Source organism: Canis lupus, chromosome 27 (genome assembly GCF_003254725.2).
Source record: "Canis lupus dingo isolate Sandy chromosome 27, ASM325472v2, whole genome shotgun sequence".
Taxonomy (NCBI): domain Eukaryota; kingdom Metazoa; phylum Chordata; class Mammalia; order Carnivora; family Canidae; genus Canis; species Canis lupus.
In genome coordinates this window covers 45,938,952-45,960,763 of record NC_064269.1, presented here as the reverse complement: position 1 = coordinate 45,960,763, position 21,812 = coordinate 45,938,952, and the positions used below count along the sequence as shown (strand labels likewise).

Sequence of the window (21,812 nt, the reverse complement as noted above, 5' to 3'; positions counted from 1 at the left end):
ATCAGTTAACACTACCTGAATTATCTCACTCATTTATTTGTGTTTTTACAAGGGCAGAAAATGTGTGTGTCTTGTTTCTCATTCTCTAACAGTACCAATCTCTTCCTGGAATCTTCCCAATGCCCAGATCTTTCCTTTCTGAGTGTTTTACCATTCCACAGCCAGTAAGCTGCATTTTGGAGTAGGCCCAGACTAACCTAGAATTTAAAATCCTGATTAGTCTCATTCATTTGGGGAATATAACTAATAGTGAAAGGGAATAGAGGGGAAGGGAGAATAAATGGGTAGGAAATATCAGAAAGGGAGACAGAACATAAAAGACTCCTAACTCTGGGAAACGAACTAGGGGTGGTGGAATGGGAGGAGGGCGGGGGGTGGGGGTGAATGGGTGGCAGGCACTGAGGGGGGCACTCGACGGGATGAGCACTGGGTGTTATTCTGTATGTTGGCAAATTGAACACCAATAAAAAATAAATTTATTATTAAAAAAATAAATAACAATAAAATAAAATCCTGATTAGTCCTCTTCGCAACATGTAACCTGGCCTCATCCTAACCTAGAGACAGTGACTCTCAATTTTTTTTAATGACACAAAGCTGCTTTTACCCAAGGGAGGGTCTGAACAGTTCAGCATCCATTTTTGGCCCAGTTACCCACAGGCACTGGTGTCAGATACCTCTTCCAAATGGAAGACAGAAATTAGGCAGGGCTTGGGAGTGTAGTCCGTTATTCTTGGAATATTTGAATGTGCTTTGAGTGGAGCAGTATAAATAAAGAGACATAGCCAAGGAGAAAGTGTTATATTTAAAACTCCTCCCCTTCATTTTCTTCTTCAAATGAATCAGTCCCCACTTCTTCATAATCCTTCTCCAGTGCAGCCAGGTCCTCCCTGGCCTCAGAAAATTCTCCTTCTTCCATTCCCTCTCCAACATACCAATGCACAAAGGCCCGCTTGGCATACATGAGATCAAACTTGTGGTCCAGGCGGGCCCAGGCCTCTGCAATTGCTGTGGTGTTGCTGAGCATGCAAACAGCCCTCTGGACTTTGGCCAGGTCCCCTCCTGGTACCACAGTGGGGGGCTGATAGTTGATGCCCACCTGAGGAACAGAAAAAGAAGAGGAGTAGCAAAAGAAAATGCAGAGCAGTCAAAGGATAACTCAAGATGGGGTTATCTTGGTAACATGGTGTGGTAGCAAGACACAGTCATGGGTTGGGAATGGGAGCAGGCCTGGATGTGAAAAGAGGGAATAAAGAGGTTGGAGAAACAGACAGGTAAAGAGAGGTAAGTGGTGAAGAGAAATTAAAAGTGGGTGGAACGAGGTGCAGGCAAATTCAAGAGAAGGGCTATAAAATCTAAAGACTGCAAAATACTAGGTGGAATTTAAATTAAAAGTTGGAAGCAAAAACTGCAAAAGAAAAGGGTGAAAGAGCTGGTATAGGTAGAAATGTTAGTGGAGGGATTCAAGCAGACAAATGAGAGTAATGAATGAGATTATTGTTAGGAAGGGTATACAATATATGTTTATCTTGAAAAGGGAAATAGGTCCCCTTTAGAAGCAAATTAATTTCTAGACTTGGTTTATTGTTTTATGCATGGTCATCTAAAGTTTCTCTTAGTTATACGGTCAGCAAATTTAGGTAAGTTTCTCTACCAACAGTAAAGGGCTGTTTAAAAGATCATAGAGATAATGCAGAGTGATAAATTTAAAAATCTAAAAGGTCCTAGAGATGGTGTTAGTGTTAAAACCAGGCCCCATATTTCAGGGGAGGAAGGCTTGTTAGAAGAAAAACAAGGACTTCAGTCAAAGAAAGTTAATTAAAACTCTTGCCTGAACAAGCCAACTTCCCAAGATCTGGTAGCATAGCAGGGTCCTCTAAGCTAACCCTAACCCCATCTGATGTTAGGGATCTAAGAAATCTCCCTTCTGCTCATACACATATCACAAACCAAAGCCAATCCCAGAAACTGTAGAAATTTGGAAGAACTCTAAGGTGACAAATTGTGATAATATTTATGGGACTCTGAGAATCACAATTCTACCCAAAAAATACCCCTCCTACCCAGGTCATCATGCCTTGCCAGCCTCTCAATTTTATAGCATTAAAATGTATGTCCTCTTGAGAGATGTAGTTGGGAGTTGCAACAGGCTATATAGCCAAGGTGGGTAGCCCATGAAATGACTTTGCAATTATCTATCATTCCTCGTAGACAAAAGTAGCATCTTGGTGGTGGAAGTGATGCTGAGCCAGGGGCAAAGGACCAAAACTGAGAAGAGGAAGGGCAATGAATATAAACTTTGCTGCATCACATATTTTGCTAGATCTGACCCTGACCAGCAAAAAACTTTGTGCCTGGAGCCAACTCTTCTCTCTCGAACAGTAATTATCCCTTCAACTGTCAAGTAGGGACAAACTCCTTTGAGGAGGTTATGAGAGGATGAAGTTCAATAGCATGTGCCTTTCTGAAAAGCAGCTAAAGATGCTAGTACTACCTATCTTTCTGGACATAATCCCCAAACTTCAGCTTAAAATAACAGAGTCAGAGTAAGAGGCATCTCCTTTTTGTTTACTTCCCCACCACCCTCACATCTCATTTCTTTTATCCTATTCATTTTCCTACTAGCTCATTTTGTTGTTTGTTACCATTTTAAAAATTTAAAAAGAACTCCATATTTTGGAAGATCTTGACAGTTTTCACAAGAATGACCAAAACTTACCCATAAAAATTGGTGTAGTCTAGAGGGAAAAGATTGTGTATATAGGTAGGAGTACAGCAGTGAGGAAAAATCCTACAAAAGGAGATCAGCTACTAGGGTCAACGCTCCATATGCAAATAGGTCAGTCAAGAGAGTGGCACATGGTACCTTGTTTTGATAAGTCCCATCAAGGAAAAATAGAAATGCTCATCTCCGTATCTGTAGCAGCTGGTATAATACCCCTAGTGCTGAGTGAGCCTCTTAAATTATTAAAAGCATGACTGGGGGTTACTAATTAATGTAAATGATGGTAGTTATTTATTTTTTTTTGATGGTAGTTATTTTGATAGTAGAATCTCATTAAAGACCATGGGGGGAGGGTAGCCCCAGTAGCTCAGCAGTTTAGCGCTGCCTTCAGCCCAGGGCGTGAGCCTGCAGACCAGGAATCGAGTCCCACATCAGGCTCCCTGCATGGAGCCTGCTTCTCCCTCTGCCTGTGTCTCTGCCTCTCTCCCTCCGTCTCTCCCTCCCTCTCTCTCTCTCTCTCTCTCTGGCTCTCATGAATAAATAAATAAAATCTTAAAAAAAAAAAAAAAAGACCATGGAGGGGCACCTGGATGGCTCAGTTGGTTAAGCGTCTGCCTTCAGCTCAGATCATGATCCCAGAGTCCTGGGATGGAGCCCTGCATTGGGCTCCTTGCTCAGCCGGGAGCCTTCTTCTCCCTCTCCCTCTGCCTGCTGCTTGTGCTCTGTGTCAAATAAATAAGTAAAATCTTAAAAAAAAAAAAACAAAAAGACCATGGGAAAACAGGACAAAGTGGTCAAGCAGTTCACATGCACAGAGCATTACCTTGTGCTTTCAGCTGCATTACCTTGCCAGGGCAACTCAAAGGAGTGGTTTCTAACATTCAACATTTACTAGTCCTAAGATCCATGGTTTTTCTCAGGCTATTATATCTACCCACTGACCCTCAGAGTCTGAGGCATTTTCTAGATTGCAGACACCTGCTCTACAACAGGCTTCCTCAGCTTCTGCTTATTCCTGGTTAACGGAAAATGTTGGGGCTTCACAAAATAAGTGATTCACAATCCTATAGTACACATATAATTTCTTATCCTCACTTTAAGTTAATTAAGACTTACAGGAAAAATATTTAATTTTTCAAAATAAATTGGAGAGGAACACATCTTTTGTTAAAGGAGGGAATTATACCTCTTTGGTAATTTGAATCATTTGGTTAACTCCATTCTCTAATCTATTGTCAGATAACAACTACCTCTGCTCATTCATCCTGAACATCCCACTTGCCTGCAAGGGTTCTTTCTAGCCTGTTCACTCCCCCTCTTAGAGAAAAGCCCTTCTCTACCTGACCTTTGGGATGCTTGCAGATATTAGGGTAGGAACAGTTGGCACTTTCTCCCTCTGTTGTATTGTCCCTCTGAGTATTGCAATTGTTCTCCTCCCCTTCTCTCAATTATCCTTTCAAATAGTCTCTTCCTTACCTAAAATGAATGAATTAATGATATCATGGTTATATTTGTATTAAGCCTTCTTCCCATGTCATCCCGTGAAGCCTGAAGCTCCCATGGAATTTTATGTCTAACATCCTGGAATTTACATGTATTTCTCCCCCATCTCCTTCTGCTTCTCTAATTGTCTATCTTCTCCCTAAGTCAAGTCATCAGCTCTCACCTTGAAGCCTGTAGGACACCAATCTACAAATTGAATAGTCCTCTTGGTCTTGATGGCGGCAATAGCGACATTCACATCCTTAGGCACCACATCCCCCCGGTAGAGCATGCAGCAGGCCATGTACTTCCCATGTCTTGGGTCACACTTCACCATCTGGCTGTTGGGCTCAAAGCAGGAGCTGGTTATCTCAGCCACGGAGAGTTGTTCATGATAGGCTTTCTCAGCAGATATGATGGGTGCATAAGTGACCAGTGGGAAGTGGATGCGGGGGTAGGGCACCAGGTTGGTCTGGAACTCAGTGAGGTCCACATTAAGGGCCCCATCAAAGCGGAGAGAGGCAGTGATGGAGGACACAATCTGACTGATGAGGCGGTTGAGGTTGGTATAGGTGGGGCGCTCAATGTCTAGGTTCCTGCGACAGATGTCATAGATGGCTTCATTATCCACCATAAAAGCACAATCTGAATGTTCCAGTGTGGTGTGGGTGGTCAGAATGGAGTTGTAGGGCTCTACCACTGCAGTGGAGACCTGAGGAGCTGGGTAAATAGCAAACTCTAACTTGGATTTCTTGCCATAATCCAAGGAGAGGCGTTCCATCAACAGAGAAGTGAAGCCAGAGCCAGTGCCCCCACCAAAACTGTGGAAGATGAGGAAGCCCTGCAAGCCAGAGCAGGCATCTGTCTGGGGAGAGTAGAGCATGAGAAAAAACCATGGAGACAAGTTTATGAAAATATCTTTATGTGAACAAAGACAGGCAATCCTCTCTATCTGCCCCACTCCATTCCTCAACATTTTTATGTAGGTAAAATAAAAACAGCCTTGAAGTAGTAAAATAAAAAGGAATTGAGTTGATCTGGAGAGAACTAGCTAAAATATATTGGGTGGCAAACTGTACAAGTACATGCCACTAGGTACGTATACGGTTCCAGCCCAGTGACTTGGTTGAATCAGGAATAAGAGTGTCAGAACCACAATGGTTAACAACTTTGCCCTTTGAGAACCCCAAATCCTTGCCCATTTTTCCTGCCCTTGTCATTGGTTTTGTGGGAACTTGTGACTATACATCTCAGCCCAGCCTTGAAATGTGGCTCAGGGTATCAATTTCAGACATATATATGGAGTTAGAGAACCTGAGTTTTAATATCAATTTTGTCATTTCCCAGCTGTAAAAACTTGAGCAAATTATTGAACCTCTCCAGATTTCTGTTTCTTCCTGACTGGGCAATAAAAAAATACTCATCTCACAAGGTTATCGTGATTATCAAATGAGATAGCATGATATGCTGAGCAAGTACTTGACATGTAGTTAAGCACTCAATGTTAGCTCTTATCAGAACTAAGAGAATCCATAACAGTCACAAATTTTCCCATTGGGTATGATCTATGATATTGGTTCTGAACTTTTGGGGCCCACAGACAGCTTTGAGACAGATAATTCCTACGAGCTCTCCACTAAGCAGAAAAAGTGAACAAAGGGACGCCTGGGTGGCTCAGCAGTTTGGTGCCTGCCTTCAGTCCAGGGCGTGATCCTGGAGTCCTGGGATCGAGTCCCACATCAGGCTCCCTCTATGGAACCTGCTTCTCCCTCTGCCTTTCTCTCTCTCTCTGTGTGTCTCTCATGAATAAATAAATAAAATCTTGAAAGAAAGAAAGAAAGAAAGAAAGAAAGAAAGAAAGAAAGAAAGAAAGAAAGAAAGAAAGAAAGAGTGAACATATACAAAAATTTGGCATCCTTAGCTCCCAAGAACCACTGACCAAGTCCAACCATTTCCATTGTAAAGATAAGGAAATGAAAGTTCAAAGAGATAAACTGGCCCACCCTATAACTCAGAGCTTTTTAATCATACAACCAGATTCAAATCCCAACTCTACCACTTTCTAATTGTGTGACTGAAGCTAAATAATTGAGCCACACTGGCCCTCAATTTCTTCACCTGTAAAGTACAGGAAAATGACTTTCTCTGTATCATCGTTATGGGAATTAAGTGAAGGAATGTATTTAATTGACATTTGTAATGGTATTTTTTTAAGTTCTCAAATGTATCAACAATCTCTTCCTCTTCTCTTCCAAGTTAAATTCTTTGTTACCTTATGCTTTCAACAAGCAAAGAGCTAGCTTTCCTTATATCTAGAATTTCCCCCAGATACTACCATAGAGTATCAATAAGAATTGGTAGGGCATCAACCTGTAGTTCATAATGTCCAGGTGAAGAAAGGGGCATCATTCCTATGAATGCTTCTTATAGTACATAAGCAAAAATTCTCAAATCTTAAGAGCTCTATTCTGTAGCTAGGTGTCGTGTGCCTTCACTAATTCTGTTCAGACTTAGCCTATCCATTTTAGCCTAACTCATCAATTCCCCACCCTTGTTAATACTTACCAGCTTCCGTATACGATCCAGCACCAGGTCGATGCTCTCCTTGCCCACTGTGTAGTGGCCCCGGGCATAGTTGTTAGCTGCATCCTCCTTCCCTGTGATCAACTGTTCTGGATGGAAGAGCTGGCGGTAGGTTCCTGCTCGAACCTCATCTACCAAGGGACAGAAACCATCAGGTCTTTTTACCTTGTTTCTAGAGAAGTGTCCCTCATTAAATATCATATAATACTTTTCTGGGTCTCCATTTCCTCTGCCTATAAAACTCCACTGAGGTAGAACCAGACAACCCTATAATAAATCTGCAAAAATGGGCAGCCCAGGTGGCTCAGCGGTTTAGTGCCACCTTCAGCCCAGGGCCTGATCCTGGAGACCCGAATCGAGTCCCACGTTGGGCTCCTTGCATGGAGCCTGCTTCTCCCTCTGCCTGTGTCTCGGCCTCTGTGTGTGTGTGTGTGTGTGTGTGTGTGTGTGTGTGATGAATAAATAAATAAAATCATTAAAATAAAAAAAAATAAATCTGCAAAAGGTTAAGAGAATTCCAGGGTAACATAGGCACTAATTGAATCAGAAGCCTGTGACTCAAATAGGCAAAGAGAAGCCAGCTGCTCTGCTGGCAGGAACTTTTAAAAGCATCAGGTTCACAAAGTTCACCAAACATCAAAGCTAAGTGCCCTGGCTTCCTTCTACTTTGACCCCTCAAGTCTTCCTTTTTTTTTTTTCATGCTGCAAGGTTACCCAAAACTTTAACCCAATTTCACTTGCACTAAAATGTTCTAGGTACACAGATAAAAATTCCAAGTAATCTGCTCTCTGAGGAATTGTTCTATCCCTAACCAAATAAATGTCAGGCATTAGAGATATTTTAGGATGATCTTAAAGCAGAACCATGCTCCAGGTTCTAGAAGAGCAGGAGCCCTAGAGAGGGTGGCTATTCAGCTCACCTCCAAGAGTCCACACAAAATAGATATATGGCTGACCAAGATGTATCAAGCCCCAGCTACATGTCCTCTTTTCTTCAGAGTTATTCTAATCTCCCCACCCCAAGGAAATCAGTCATTTACACAGTTGTCTGGGGGGAGTAATCTGTACATTTTGTATTTATACAATGTATCCAAGGGCTGTGTACCTATAGTCTGCTGTCCCTGGAAATTAGTGTTCAGGCATTACAGACCTTAGCCTAGATATCTCTGTGAAACTTACCCATTCCTTGTTTGGTGAACCAGCCTTGAGGCTGAGGAAATCCTGATGTTGAGCTGAGGACTGACCCAGGAGTCCAGGGAAGTGATGTAGGGGGTGAGGGGGACCTCAGGGGAAAGGTGAAGCACTAAGAACCTGTACCAACACAAGTCAGAATTCCTGTTTTCTAGGATCCAGAAGAGGTTCATTCTAGAGCTACAGCAACTTCTGGCTGTAAGACAATGTGTCTGCTCTTACTCCATTTTGTATAAGGTAATACAAGGTTATATCAGACCCATGGGAAAAGACTGCAATTATTATGAAATCAGAAACCCTATGCTTTGGAAAATTGACTATTTGGAGATCTCTTACAATTCTTAAAACTATTTTTTTATTTTTTTACTCTTAGTATCTAGTAAAGAATCTTGACTAAAAATTTAAAAAAATTTTTTTTTAATTTTTATTTATTTATGATAGTCACACCACAGAGAGAGAGAGAGAGGCAGAGACACAGGCAGAGGGAGAAGCAGGCTCCATGCACCGGGAGCCCGACGTGGGATTCGATCCCGGATCTCCAGGATCGCGCCCTGGGCCAAAGGCAGGCACCGAACCGCTGCGCCACCCAGGGATCCCTTGACTAAAAATTTAAATCTTTCTTAGCAGGTTAAGGAGTTTAAGTATAGGTTCTTTCGTTCTGCATAGGTTACAGCTAAAATGGGGGAGCAGAGATCTGTGATTTCTATCGTATCTGGAGACTCCAAAAGACTGGAGATTTCAAGGAGCTAACAGAAGTAAATGTGGGGTGGGGAGGTTCTAGTTGAGCCACTCCCACCCTCCAATTAGAGATTCTGCTTCCTTAGCTATCATGGACCAAAGCCTCTGCAGCTTTATGTTGTTTTCTGTGGAAAGGATCCTAGCGCATACTCACCTACAACCCATACTCACCTACTACAGTAGGCTCCAGATCTACCATGACAGCCCGAGGCACATGTTTCCCATTACCAGTCTCACTGAAAAAGGTGGTGAATGAGTCATCATCATTGACCTTGCTGCCTTGGACACCAAAGGTGCCATCTGCCTGGATGCCATGTTCCAGACAGAAGAGCTCCCAGCAGGCATTGCCAATCTGAACTCCTGCTTGACCCACGTGGACTGATATGCACTCCCGCTGTGAGGAAAATGCAGAATCAAGGTCAAAGAGTCCTACACTTGGTCATGCCTTTATGCTATATCCTGCACATCTGAAGACTTGTCTATCTCTGGCATCCAACTCTCAGGATATCCATCCCTCCAACCATGCCATTTAGAACCAGGTGGGGTCTGACGTGTCAGGTGTCTGGGTACCAATGCATTTGGACTGAGACTTGGCTCAACAGGGGGTTAATTCAAAACCATGAATTCTTGTACTGATGAAGGAGGTCAAAGGATGAACAAATGATAACAGCAGAAACTGTCCATAAATTCACTACCATACACAGTGACAGCATTTGTATTCATGCCTAGGCCTTCCTAAACAACATCACCTCTCCTGTCCCCTTTCTCTCTCTTTCCTTCCATTCATCTCTCTTCCTCTCCCCTCTCTCCCTCTTTTTCTCTCTCATGCGCGTGCGCACACACACACACACACACACACACAAACTAACACACAAAGTCTCAGAATATCATAGAGCAGGTAAACACTAATGAATATACTTTGTAAATAGGTATCATGGGTGTCTTTAGTGTTCTGGTTACAAATGTAGAAGAAGAAAGGATTTACATCAGCAAAGGAAAATTGGGAGTATATAAATGAGCTCTTCTTAAACTCTGATAAGTTGGAAAACTTATTTATAGCCACCATAACCTGCTCCCTTGCCTATGTCAGGCCAAGCATTAAAGGGGACCTTTAGAAGGTCCTTACCTCTTTGTTACTCTGGTGTGAAGTCATGATTACCTGATTGATCCCAGTGCTAATAGTTGAGGATAAGGATGGGTGTCTGTGTGTGTGAGAGAGAGAGAGAGAAAGAGAGAGAGTATGAATGTGTGTGTTTGAACAGAAGCTGGGGTTTTACCAGGAAGTATGGCCTCATCACCTCCACATATCCCACCTGTGAGGAAGCATGGCCAGCACAAAGTGGCCCTGTGCACATGATGCCCAGCTGGGAAGCATGTGCTTGGTCCGTGGGTTTCTGTTCTTATCCATGACGTGACCTGGCATTTTCCAGCACTAGGTAACCCAGGCCAGAGCAGAGCCTCTAGAGGATTTGGCTGGTAACTGAAACACATGGAGTCAGAGGGAACTTGGACGTTCTTTGGCCATGGGAACAGGGCAGCTGCTCTGAGTAATAACTCAAAGAGTCAGAGATTCCAGGACTCATTACCTCCTAATTTGATTTTAGAACTGAGACCTACCCTACACCTGTCTTTATGACCTTGCCTTGGGGACCACAGAGCACAGGTGTTCACAGCAACCAGTATGAAACATATCTCTTTCTGGAAATACAACCCAGCTATATTTCTGTGAGTCTGATGGCCAGGGAAAGGCTTCACTCACAAAGTTGTCCACACCCCAGGGTTTAAATTGCACCTTCTCAATTTACTTATGCTGTGTGACCTTGGCTGAGTTACTTAACTTCCTCTCATCTGGAAATTAAAAGTTAGCCATGATTATTGTTGTTTTTGCCTTTACCATTATCATTTTCATTATGATACTACCTTGTAGCTTTATTCTGCACCCAGAAGAAACAGGAGTGGAAAGTTAGAGACCCCAGGTTCCCATTCCACTCACCCCTACTCTGAGGTCTATTTTCTGCCTTCACCTTATGTCTTAATTCAGAATTTTAAAAAAGTGTCCTATACTTTGATGCCCCTTTAATCTCACACACACCAATAGAGATGCCAGTCTTCAAAGACCCATTCCCTCTCTCTCTCTCTCTCTCTCTCTCTCTCTCACACACACACACACACACACACCCCTTAGAAAGAGCTATTTTCTCTGTTAAACTCGCTTAAAGAGACTCAGAAATAACTGATATGTTCATAGGTGCTTCCAAAACCCAAAAGTGGCTACATCAATCAAGAGAAAAGGAAGGTCCCTCAATACCATTGCCACTAACAGGAACCAGGGCTCCTGGAAGAAATGAAGAGTTCTAGGATTGAGATAAGGAATATACAAGATGATCCTGGAACATGTTATGGTGCCTGAAAGCACAGAAGCTATCACAGACTGGAATGATGTTAAAAGAGCTCAGAAAGCTCCCACTGCCAAAGATGAGTCAGTATGAGCATGAAAAAGAAGGAGGATGGTACTTGATTGAAAATAGGATATATAGGGCAGCCCGGGTGGCTCAGCGGTTTAGCGCCACCTTCAGCCCAGGACCTGATCCTGGAGACCCGGGATCCAGTCCCACGTCCGGCTCTCTGCATGGAGCCTGCTTCTCCCTCTGCCTGTGTCTCTGCCTCTCTCTCTCCATGTATCTCATGAATATATAAATAAAATCTTCAAAAAAAAAAGAAAGAAAAAAAAAAAGAAATAGGATGTATATAAAAATCCATACTCCTTTGTGTTGTTAAGAAAGGAAAATAAGGGATCCCTGGGTGGCGCAGCGGTTTAGCGCCTGCCTTTGGCCCAGGGATCGAATCCCACATCGGGCTCCCGGTGCATGGAGCCTGCTTCTCCCTCTGCCTATGTCTCTGCCTCTCTCTCTCTCTCTGTATGACTATCATAAATAAAAAAAAAAAGGAAAATAAATAAAACTGATTTGTCCCCATTCAAACAGTACTCTTTATGAGGGAAAGCTCTTTTTTTTTAACTGAAGAATGTCAGCTAATCAATGTACAAGGAATAATATATTAATAAATGTTGCCATATGATAGTTCCTAATTACATAAGAAATAGATATTCAGATAGTGCCAAAGAATCAGTTACTTACAGGTTACAATGAGAAAAAATAACTACAGCAGTTACTACCCTAACACTGGGATCAATTTTAACAGTACTGATAGTGAGAAAACCAGACATTAAGGACCTCCTGATGTGATGCAATATGACATACACAACACCACCCATGCAGGAATTCTTGTACTTAGTTTTGGGGTCCTGGGGTGGCTCAGTCCGTTAAGTGTCCAACTCTTCATTTTGGCTCTGGTCATGATCTCAGGGTCATGAGATTGAGCCTGTGTCGAGCTCCTCACTGGAGGATGACTGGAGCTCCAGATGGAGCCTGCCTAAGATTCCCTCTCCTTCTGCCCCTCTACCCCCACCTGCTCACATTCTCATGGGCATGCTTTCTCTAAAAAAAAAAAAAAAAAAAAGCTCAGCCTTAAACTATGAAACACTTTAAATTTAGTTTTCACATTATAGAAAACACAAGAATCAGAGTAATAAATGACATGAGAAAACAGTAAAATAAATCCAGAAAGTGAAACATTCTACAGGACAATTGATATATTTTTAGTTTATGGAAAATAAAGATGATAGGAGAGATTGTTCCATATCAAAAGAAACTTAAGAAACATAATGCCCACATGTAGTATGTGCACTTGGCCTAAATTCTGGCTTGAACAAATCAAAATTATTTGGGGGACAAATAGAGACATTGATTAGTTTTATTAAACATGATAATGAAAGTATAGTTAAGTATGACAATGACCTTATTTTTTAGAGTCACTTCTAAAGCATTTGGGGAAAAATACTAAAACATCTGTATTTTACTTTAAAATACTTCAACAAATACAGCAGATAAAGTAAATATGGCAGAAAAATAATAATTATTAAATCTAGATCATAGATGAATGAGTGGCATTATAGTACTATTCCAGGGATTTAAATTTTTCCAAACTAAAAAGAATAAAAAAAAAAAACTAAAGAAAAAAATTTTTAAAGTATCTTATTCTGCAGGGTCCAGGCTCTTCCTGTCCCATTTCACTTAGTCATTGATTAAGCTGGCAATACTAAGAACTAATTTGCCAAGGCACTGAGCTAGCCTTCTCCAGCCATTGCCTCATCACTGTCCCCATCTTCCTGCCTGGAAGTTCTACATAGATAAACATAGAGCAGACACAGTGCTGTTGGCCTTGTGAGGCCACCCCTCATCCATCTGGCCTAAGCAGGGATGTTATGTCAACTGCAAACATTTAGGATACTAGAACTGGACTGGCTTTATGGATCACCAAATATGATTCCCTCCCCATTTTACAATGAAAAATCTGATGCTCAGAAAGGTAAAGGAACAGATTCAAGATTTTACAACTCTGTAGCAAGAGCCCAGACTGGAATCCAGGTCTTCTCTGACCTCAGCTTGAGTTCTTTCCTTTACACCACACAACCTCCTGGCTCATTGCACTCTGAACTTCCAGGGCCCTGGGGTGTGCCCATATCTACATCAATGCAAGCCTGAGAGTATATAACAAGGCCAAACTCTTATAGCAAAACTCCAAACAGAAAAAAGCTCCAATGCAGAGAGAAACTGAGAATGGCTTATGGTCTCTTTGAAAATGGGTCATCCTTCTCTGATAGAACCAGGAATCTGTTTCTCAGGGCTGGTGTGTGTACAAGGAGAAGGAGGAGCTGAAGTGCAGAGGAAGCTGACCCAGCAGAGGATATTAATGTCCTAAATTTACTCCAAACTCAGATTTCAAGATTCCCCTCTCTAGCCAATCAGAGCTCAGGCTTTCTCTCTCGCACTATTTCTCTCTTTCAGTTCCATTTTGTTTTTTGTTTTTGTTTTTTTAATTTTTTGTTTTTATTTATTTAGGATAGTCACAGAGAGAGAGAGAGAGACAGAGACATAGGCAGAGGGAGAAGCAGGCTCCATGCACCGGGAGCCCAACGTGGGATTCGATCCCGAGTCTCCAGGATCAACCCCTGGGCCAAAGGCAGGCGCCAAACCGCTGCGCCACCCAGGGATCCCCCTTCAGTTCCATTTTGAATCTGAGTTTATACAGCTCAGACCACTTCTGTGCTCCAGGGATGTTGTGGGGTGAAGGGGGTCCCGTGTATGCTGCTGGACCTCTCTGCCCAGCAATCCAGGGAGTGAAGATGAGGGAGAGGGGAGAGACCTAATAAAGTAATTTCGTTTCCTCAAGAAAAGTATGACATATCCTTACACAGACCTAGTGCCAGGATAACTACAAAAGTTACTCACTGTCTTCATTTCTACAACAAATATTTATTGTGTTATTATGTGTGAGGAAGTGTCAAAAGATACTAGGCTAACTCCTACCCATCCTATTCATTAAATGTCACTTCCTACAGGAAGTCTGGAAAACCACTAACTAGCATAGGGCCCCTACTATGTGCTCCCATAATCCTCTTCTTTCCTATCATGGTATTTATCACACCATATTATAGTTGCTTGTTCAATTTTCTGATTTTCCTAGCAGAGAGAATAAGGGTTTTTTTTAATTTTTTTTTATGATAGTCACAGAGAGAGAGAGAGAGAGAGAGAGAGAGGCAGAGACACAGGCAGAGGGAGAAGCAGGCTCCATGCACTGGGAGCCCGACGTGGGATTCGATCCCGGGTCTCCAGGATCCTGCCCTGGGCCAAAGGCAGGCACCAAACCGCTGCGCCACCCAGGGATCCCGAGAATAAGTTTTATGAAGGCAAGAAACCCTTATTTACTTACTGCATCCCCAGCATCAAGCACAGTGCTTGAATGTAGTGGGTGCTCAATAAATACATGGACGATTAGAATGAAAACTCTGCCCAGAGAGGTCTTATAATCTATTTAACCAGAGTAACCAGTGCCTAAGAGACAATGGGAGTTCAAAGGAGAAAAAGAACAACCCTGGCTTGGTTTCCTGGAACAGGAATATCTGCAGTGACCTTGACGAATTTAGACATGCCAAAATGATCATTTTAGTTGGGCTTGGGAACAATATGAACAAGAGGCAGGAACGTTTAGGGCAGGTCCCACAAATGGCACAGTTTGCCTGACATGTAGGCTCATGAAAGGCAGAGCAGATGAGGCATCTATGCCACCTACCTCCATCTTCCATGGGGAGAGAAGCCTACATTTTGCAGAACATCAAAAGGAAATTCTAGAATTTTACAGCCCTTTTATAAATCCACCCTAAGAAACCTTTTCTTATATAAATCTTATTTCTATTTTAATATTAGTCATTCCCATTCATTTTGTTCTCAGAGGACTAAGATCAGCTAGTTAGGATCCTCTGTAGAAGGAGGCTTTGTAGCTTCAAATATCATTTTGAAGTATCATAAAATAGTAAAACTGGCATATTACCTAGGAAAGGAACTGACATGGACCAGTGGTATATGGCATGTAAAAACCTGAGACCAGTTCACATCCCCTAAGCACCAATGTAATCAAATGCCACACAGGTGCTTTCAGGGAGCATATTATTATATCAAATTATGTCTAGATGCCAGGCTGGGCTAATAACTCACCTATATTTTAGGATCTAGGTCAAAGATGGCAAATAAAAAGTAGATCCACAGTGTCATGGAGGAATAACTAAAGTAAGAAAAAATGTGATTCATAAAAGATTGTTTGAATTATCCCTGTTCAAAACCCTTCAATTACAGCATATTTGGAATCAGAACAAAAAATAGATAGCAAGCCAGAAACAGCAAGAACAAAAACTTGACCTAAATTAACATCAGTGAGTGAAAGTAGCTCAAGAGAGGGGGCTCAGTTCAAAGACATTGCATTTAGGGCAGCAATAGGGATGACATAGACCAACTTTAGGAGTGGCAGGGGTATGTCCCAGCATGAGGGACCCATTGGTGTCAGAAGGCCCATCAGCTTTAGCTGACATTGGGGGCAAGTGTGAGAGACAGTTAAGGAGTTTTAAACTGGTGTACACTGCCCACTCCATTTTCCCATTCTCTTCCTACAGATAAAGATCTGGGAGAAATTCTAATAGGAAGACACAGACAGGGAAATGTCTACCACAAAGGCCACAGATAGCATTACTGGTCCATTGGTGGCCAGAGGGAAAAGGAGCAGTTGGTCCACTTCTGCCCTCAAAGAAAGAGTAGTGAAGTACACCCACCTCCTATCACTAGTCCTGAATTCACCAGCTATTGTTCCTCAGAAGGTATTTCTTTTTTTTTTTTTTAGATTTATTTATTTATTTATTCACAAGATTGAGAGAGAGAGAGAGGCAGAGACACAGGCAGAGGGAGAAACAGGCTCCATGCAGGGAGCCCGACGTGGGACTTGATCCTGGGTCTCCAGGATCACGCCCAGGGCCGAAAGTGGTGCTGAACCCCTGGGCCACTGTGGCTGCCCAGAAGTTATTTCTAACTTTTCATCTTCCTCTCAAGGTCACTCAAGAGCCCCCTCAGAAAGGACACTCTGCAACAGCATTGGCCCTTTAGCTCTGCATGGACCTGACCTGATCCTGGAAGCTTCCTATGAAAACGCCTCATTTAATCAGCACCTTTGCCCTAGCCACTGCCAAGGGAAATTCTGTTCATCAGGCTCCTCTGCTGCTCCGAGGCATATAACCCTCCACCAATGTCTGGGGGAATCTGCCCTTAGTAGCCAGAAGAGCAGACCAGCAGTGGTCTGAAGTCAGAAAATAAGTGTGGACCCTGCAGAGATCAGCCATGCCTGACTACATGGAGGCAATTTGCAGAGGACTGCAGACACAAAGGCAGTCCATCTCACCCCCAAAACAGTCTCCCCTCCTCTCTGTTTTTTGGGGTTTTGGTTTTGTTTTGTTTCGTTTTTGAGAAACAGGCTTTTTGTTGCCATTTCATGCCTATTCCCATCTGAACTGGTGCTCCACAGTTCAGGAGGAATGCAGTAAGGAGGCTGAGTTGCAGATGTTTTCACCTCTCCATAAACCCAAGCGGTTTCTCTGTGCCTGAGATCATAGACATGGGCTTGACTTGGGGCACCTGGCCAGAAGTCTCCAACCACTTTCCCCAAAGGTGTCCTAGCCTCAGTTCCCAAAAGAACTGCTTACTGGAGGGACACTGGGAGCAGATGGGAATGCTCAATTATAGGATTAGTTAACACATTTCTTACTCATAACATACAGAAATGCTGAACCTAATTCTTTTTAACACAGCAGAATTCTTCCTCCAACCCCCAAGAGGGAAGGAAATCCTAGAGAATGGCTGCCTGAAGGAAATGAAGTCCTTTCTGCATGGGTAGGATTCTTTGGGTCTATGTTTATTAGATATGTCATTTTAGCCTTTCAGGAACAAGTCAAGAGGTTTTTAAAAAGAGGTTCCAGGGATCCCTGGGTGGCGCAGCGGTTTGGCGCCTGCCTTTGGCCCAGGGCGCGATCCTGGAGACCCGGGATCGAATCCCACGTCGGGCTCCTGGTGCATGGAGCCTGCTTCTCCCTCTGCCTGTGTCTCTGCCTCTCTCTCTCTCTCTCTCTGTGACTATCATAAATAAATAAAAATTTATTAAAAAAAAAAAAATAAAAAATAAAAAGAGGTTCCATGAGTGAAAAATGGTCAATTAAATATGTTTTCCCATTAAGACAATGCTGCCAAATACCCACCATTTGCTTCAACATGGATGGAACTGGAGGGTATTATGCTGAGTGAAATAAGTCAATCGGAGAAGGACAAACATTATATGGTCTCATTCATTTGGGGAATATAAAAAATAGTGAAAGGGATAAAGGGGAAAGGAGAAAAAATGAGTGGGAAATATCAGAAAGGGAGACAGATCATGAAAGACTCCTAACTCTGGGAAATGAACTAGGGGTGGTGGAAGGGGAGGTTGGCAGGGGGTGGGGGTGACTGGGTGACAGGCACTGAGATGGGCACTTAATGGGATGAGCACTGGGTGTTATTCTATATGTTGGCAAACTGAACACCAATAAAAAATAAATTTATAAAAAAAAGACAATGCTGCCAATGTAATTAAATATTTTAAACAGAACCTGCTTTACAAAATTCAGTTTCAAAATAAATAAAAGATATTTTCTTTCCAAAATATTCAACCATAGGTTTTCAATTAAACATCTACATTTAAAATAAGGTTTTACTGTTGAAAAATTTTATTTACCTGACATTTTCAGAAACTTGCCTATTGAATACACAAAGTTTGCTCAGAGGGCTAGATTATGATCATTGGATCCCCTGTAAGTTCCCTGTAGGCTCTACTATGAGAATTGCTATGACACGCAGGTCAAAATTAAAACATGCAAGAAAAAGCACTTTGAAAATTATACAGCATGACAATACTAGACATTATAAATATTAAATATCAAATTTTGAGTATGTTGCCTAGGATTTGCTTCAAAATAATAGGAAGTGTGGAAAAGGGGAATAAATGAAGCAAGACTTGTCAAAAGTAGGTAATTGTTGAAATTGGATGAGGCATATACATTGGTATATTGGGGTTCATTATACCATTCTCTCCTCTTCTGTGTATGTTTGAAATTCTCCACAATAAAAAGTTTAAAACAGTAAAGCTATGTGGAGCCTTGGGAATTGTATTGTAACCCTCTTTCATGTTGTAAATGAGAAAACCAGTTTTCTCTAGAGAGGTTAAACGATCTTCTTGAAGTCACATAGCTAGCTGCAGAGCCAGGAGTCAAAATTCTTCTCTGGGTCTCTTCTATGGCCTCACAGCAGGGGCCTCGGGCAGGAGTGGGTTCCTTTGGCCACTGTCACCAACATCCCCCAAGTTCTTCAAGCTGCCAGGTGGGTCTGGGAGCATGCTCCGGAGAGAGGGGCTGCCAACAGACCTCCAGCTAGGAACAGCGGAGCTGGAGCTGGAGCTGGAGCTGGGGCTGGGGCTGGGGCTGGGGCTGGGGCTGGGGCCGGAGCCGGAGCCGGAGCCGGAGCCAGAGGACCTGGGCGCAGTCCAAACTGAGCAGAGCAGGGGGAGGAGGGGAGTTTTCCCGCGGCCCGGCTGGGTCACCGACACCTACAGCAAGACTGCCTGGAGAACCTGACCTCGGCCTAAGAGACAGGCTTATTCCCTTCCCTCCCCTCCGCCACTCCATCTTTCCAACCCACCCCCCGCTGCCAGAATACCAGGGCTCTGAACCGGGAGATGCTGGGGTGTCAGGGCGTTCCGGGAAGTAAATTGGCGGCGATTTTACGCACTCCAGGGACGGGAAGGATTCTAGAGGGTCTGGAGAGGCCCGCTCCAGCAAGATCTGCGTCTGCAAAAGGATATGGATTTCGGAGGAGGGAGAAAGGAGCCGCCACTGAGCCCTTCGCCATGGTAGTAAACAAAAAAGGAAGTCTGAGGTCCCCTTGCCTTCCGGAGGGAGACTTCTGTGTGTCAAAATCCTTCAGATTTTGACCCCTGGAAAAACTGGGGACTTGGCGTGGGTGCCAGGGAAGCCGGGCGCACTAAAATTGTAAGTGCCCCCAAACCCAAGAAAATGTTCAGAGACGAGAAAGGAAAAAGACTTCAAGACTGGGGATACTATGACTAAGTCCTCTGTCACATTTGATTGGATTTGGGGACCTCTGATGGCCCAGTTGCCCGTCAGGAACCCCTGGACTGCATCCTCCGGACCGCGCTCCCGGCCCCAAGCCGCCAGCCCGTCGGGGCCCCTCTGAATCCCATCTCTCATCTCTCCTCCCCCTCCTCACCTGCGTGCACCAACCTCCCCGAGCTCCCTCTGGGGGCCAACTCGCCTCCGGTCTCTACTTTGTCTATTCCGAAGGGTCCTGGCCCCGGGTGTCCTCCGCGCGAGGGTACGGACCCCCTCGAGCCTGAACTGAAATCCCAGGAACTTCGAGCTCTGCAGACCCAAAGCGACGGACCCACTAGCCCCCCACGTACATGCGGCTTTTGGCGGGGTGCCAGCCCCGCGCCCCCGATTCCTGCCCACCCCCAGGCCGGGGCCCCGGAAACGCTCACCATCGCGGCTGCTCTCCTCGCGGGCTCGCCTCCCAGCTGGGCCTGCCCACCCCAACTGCTCCAGATACCGCCGCCTCCGCTGTTGTGACACACTGGGCGGGAGGGGGCCGGGGACAGACAGGCCCGGCCAGCAGCTGTCCCGCAGCATCACAGTGCCCGGGAGGGGAGGGACCGGGCAGGTCACAATTGCTCGTCCCCGCCCACCCGCGGGGGCCCCGCCCCCGGGCCCGCCCTGTGGACCTGGCGCCGCCGGGTGGGGGGGGGGGGGGGGCAGGCCTATCACCCAAGCGCACTCTTTCACTCTGTGCCATCCGCCATTAGCTGGAAAGCTGCTTAGGAAAGATATGTAAAAGTGCCGCAAAACAAAATGTGTATCACTGCCCAGACTTTTATTCTCTTCCTGCTGCCAAATACTAGCTGCCAGGAAGGCCTAGGACAGCAGGAAAGGCACCTGATTGGGGTTTAGTTGAGGGCAGTCACCCTAAGCCCGGGAGAGTGCAGGGCTCACTGCTACGAGGAGTAGGCTACCAAGCTCAGCTCTGTTTCTTACCTGCCAGTGCTTGAGCAAGTTGCTGAGCTTCTTCTCTAGTAACCTGTTTCTACTTCCATCAAAGCCGATGTACATTAGAGAATTAAGTGAGAGAACATATACAAAGCCATAAAGCTCCTGACACACAGCAGGTGCTCAATACTCAAGCTGTTTCTATTTCTACTGCTCTATCCCTGTACATCACTCTTCCATTATTTTCAAATCTGTCTTGATCCATTTATCATCACTCCCTCTTCCTACTTTTAAGCCCAGAATGCACTAAATGATATCAGGGTTCTGGCTTTCTCCTTACCCAATAATAGGGCCTCCTGGTGGTGGCCACAATGATGCCAAAGGGCAAGGGATCCCAACTCTCTAGTCAAAGAGGCTGGGGGCAACTGAGTCTGGCCTTGGTAAGAGCCCCTCTCTTTATACTTCAGATTTTGGCAACATTATTAAACCTCCATCCACTTTCCCCAACAGAGAACAATCCCTGCTGAAACATGAGACCCAGTCTCCTATCTCACTTTCCTCTGACACCTGACTACCAACCATCAAGTCATTCCATGCAAATTCATGGCTTTTCTGCAAGATACTGTAACACAGAGCTGTTTTGATCAGGGTACTATGCTTTACCCACTGATACATACAGTACTTATTGGATTATGAGTTGGATTTTTGTCTGTCTTATAATGTAAGGTTCCCAAGCATATAATGGTAAAAGCTCAATAAAGGATACTATTACTAATTTTATATTTCTTTCTCTTCCAAATCCCATTGCATATTCCATTACTTCTTCCATTACATTTATCACTTTCCACTTTGGATTCTAGGTATGTGTGAGTGTGGATGTGTTTAGACATTCCCACAAAATTTGAAAACCTTAAAGGCAAGGATTGTATTGTCTTCCCCATCAAAAGCATCTAGTTGAACCTAGGTATTTAATCAAAGGATACAAAATTACAGATTTGAAAGGTTACATGCACCTCAATGTTCATAGCAACATTAACAAAAATAGCCAAACTACAGAGAGAGCCCAATGTCCATCAATTGATGAATAAAGAAAATGCGGGAACATTCCTCAATATCATAAAAGCCTATTATGAAAAGCCCACAGTGAGTATCATTCTCAAGGGGGAAAAACTGAGAGAGCCTTTCCCTTAAGATCAGGAACTCGACAGGGATGTCCACTCTCACCACTGCTATTCAACATTGAAGTCCTAGCCTCAGCAATCAGACAACAAAAAGAAATAAAAGGCATTCAAATTGGCATCTCCCTTTTCACAGATGACATGATACTGTATATAGAAAACCCAAAACGGGCAGCCTGGGTGACTCAGCAATTTAGTGCTACCTCTAGCCCAGGGCATGATCCTGGAGACCTGGGATCAAGTCCCACGTCGGACTCCTTACATGGAGCCTGCTTCTCCCTCTGATTGTGTCTCTGCCTCTCTCTCTCTCTCCTCTTTATGTTTCTCATGAATAAATAAATAAAATCTTAAAAAAAAAAAAAGAAAATCCAAAAGGACTCCACCCCAAGAT

General features: G+C 43.8%; 2 protein-coding genes across 4 annotated transcripts in view; both read right to left on the bottom strand.

Annotated features, from left to right (window-relative positions):
• Positions 1 to 786: 786 nt before the first annotated feature.
• On the bottom strand, positions 787 to 19,918 carry TUBA8 (tubulin alpha 8). Of its 3 annotated transcripts, XR_007406356.1 has the most exons (6): positions 19,742 to 19,878; positions 8,891 to 9,113; positions 6,773 to 6,921; positions 4,392 to 5,072; positions 3,312 to 3,447; positions 965 to 1,099 (listed from the first exon to the last, which is right to left on the bottom strand). XR_007406356.1 is itself a non-coding variant. In XM_025461552.3 (5 exons), exons 1-5 carry the CDS (start codon positions 19,742 to 19,744, stop codon positions 806 to 808), a joined length of 1,350 nt encoding a protein of 449 aa, XP_025317337.1. In that variant the 5' UTR covers positions 19,745 to 19,918; the 3' UTR covers positions 787 to 805. The 3 variants fall into 3 exon arrangements, 2 of the variants coding, with proteins under 2 accessions (XP_025317337.1, XP_025317338.1); XM_025461552.3 differs by lacking the exon at positions 3,312 to 3,447 and having other exon boundaries at positions 787 to 1,099; positions 19,742 to 19,918; XM_025461553.2 differs by lacking the exons at positions 3,312 to 3,447; positions 8,891 to 9,113 and having other exon boundaries at positions 787 to 1,099; positions 19,742 to 19,904.
• PEX26 (peroxisomal biogenesis factor 26) overlaps positions 9,034 to 21,812 on the bottom strand; it is a 39,155-nt gene continuing 26,376 nt past the window's right edge. The window contains exon 7 of the transcript XR_007406357.1: positions 9,034 to 9,113. The gene's annotated coding sequence lies outside the window, so the exon portion shown is untranslated. The remainder of the gene's footprint in view (positions 9,114 to 21,812) is intronic.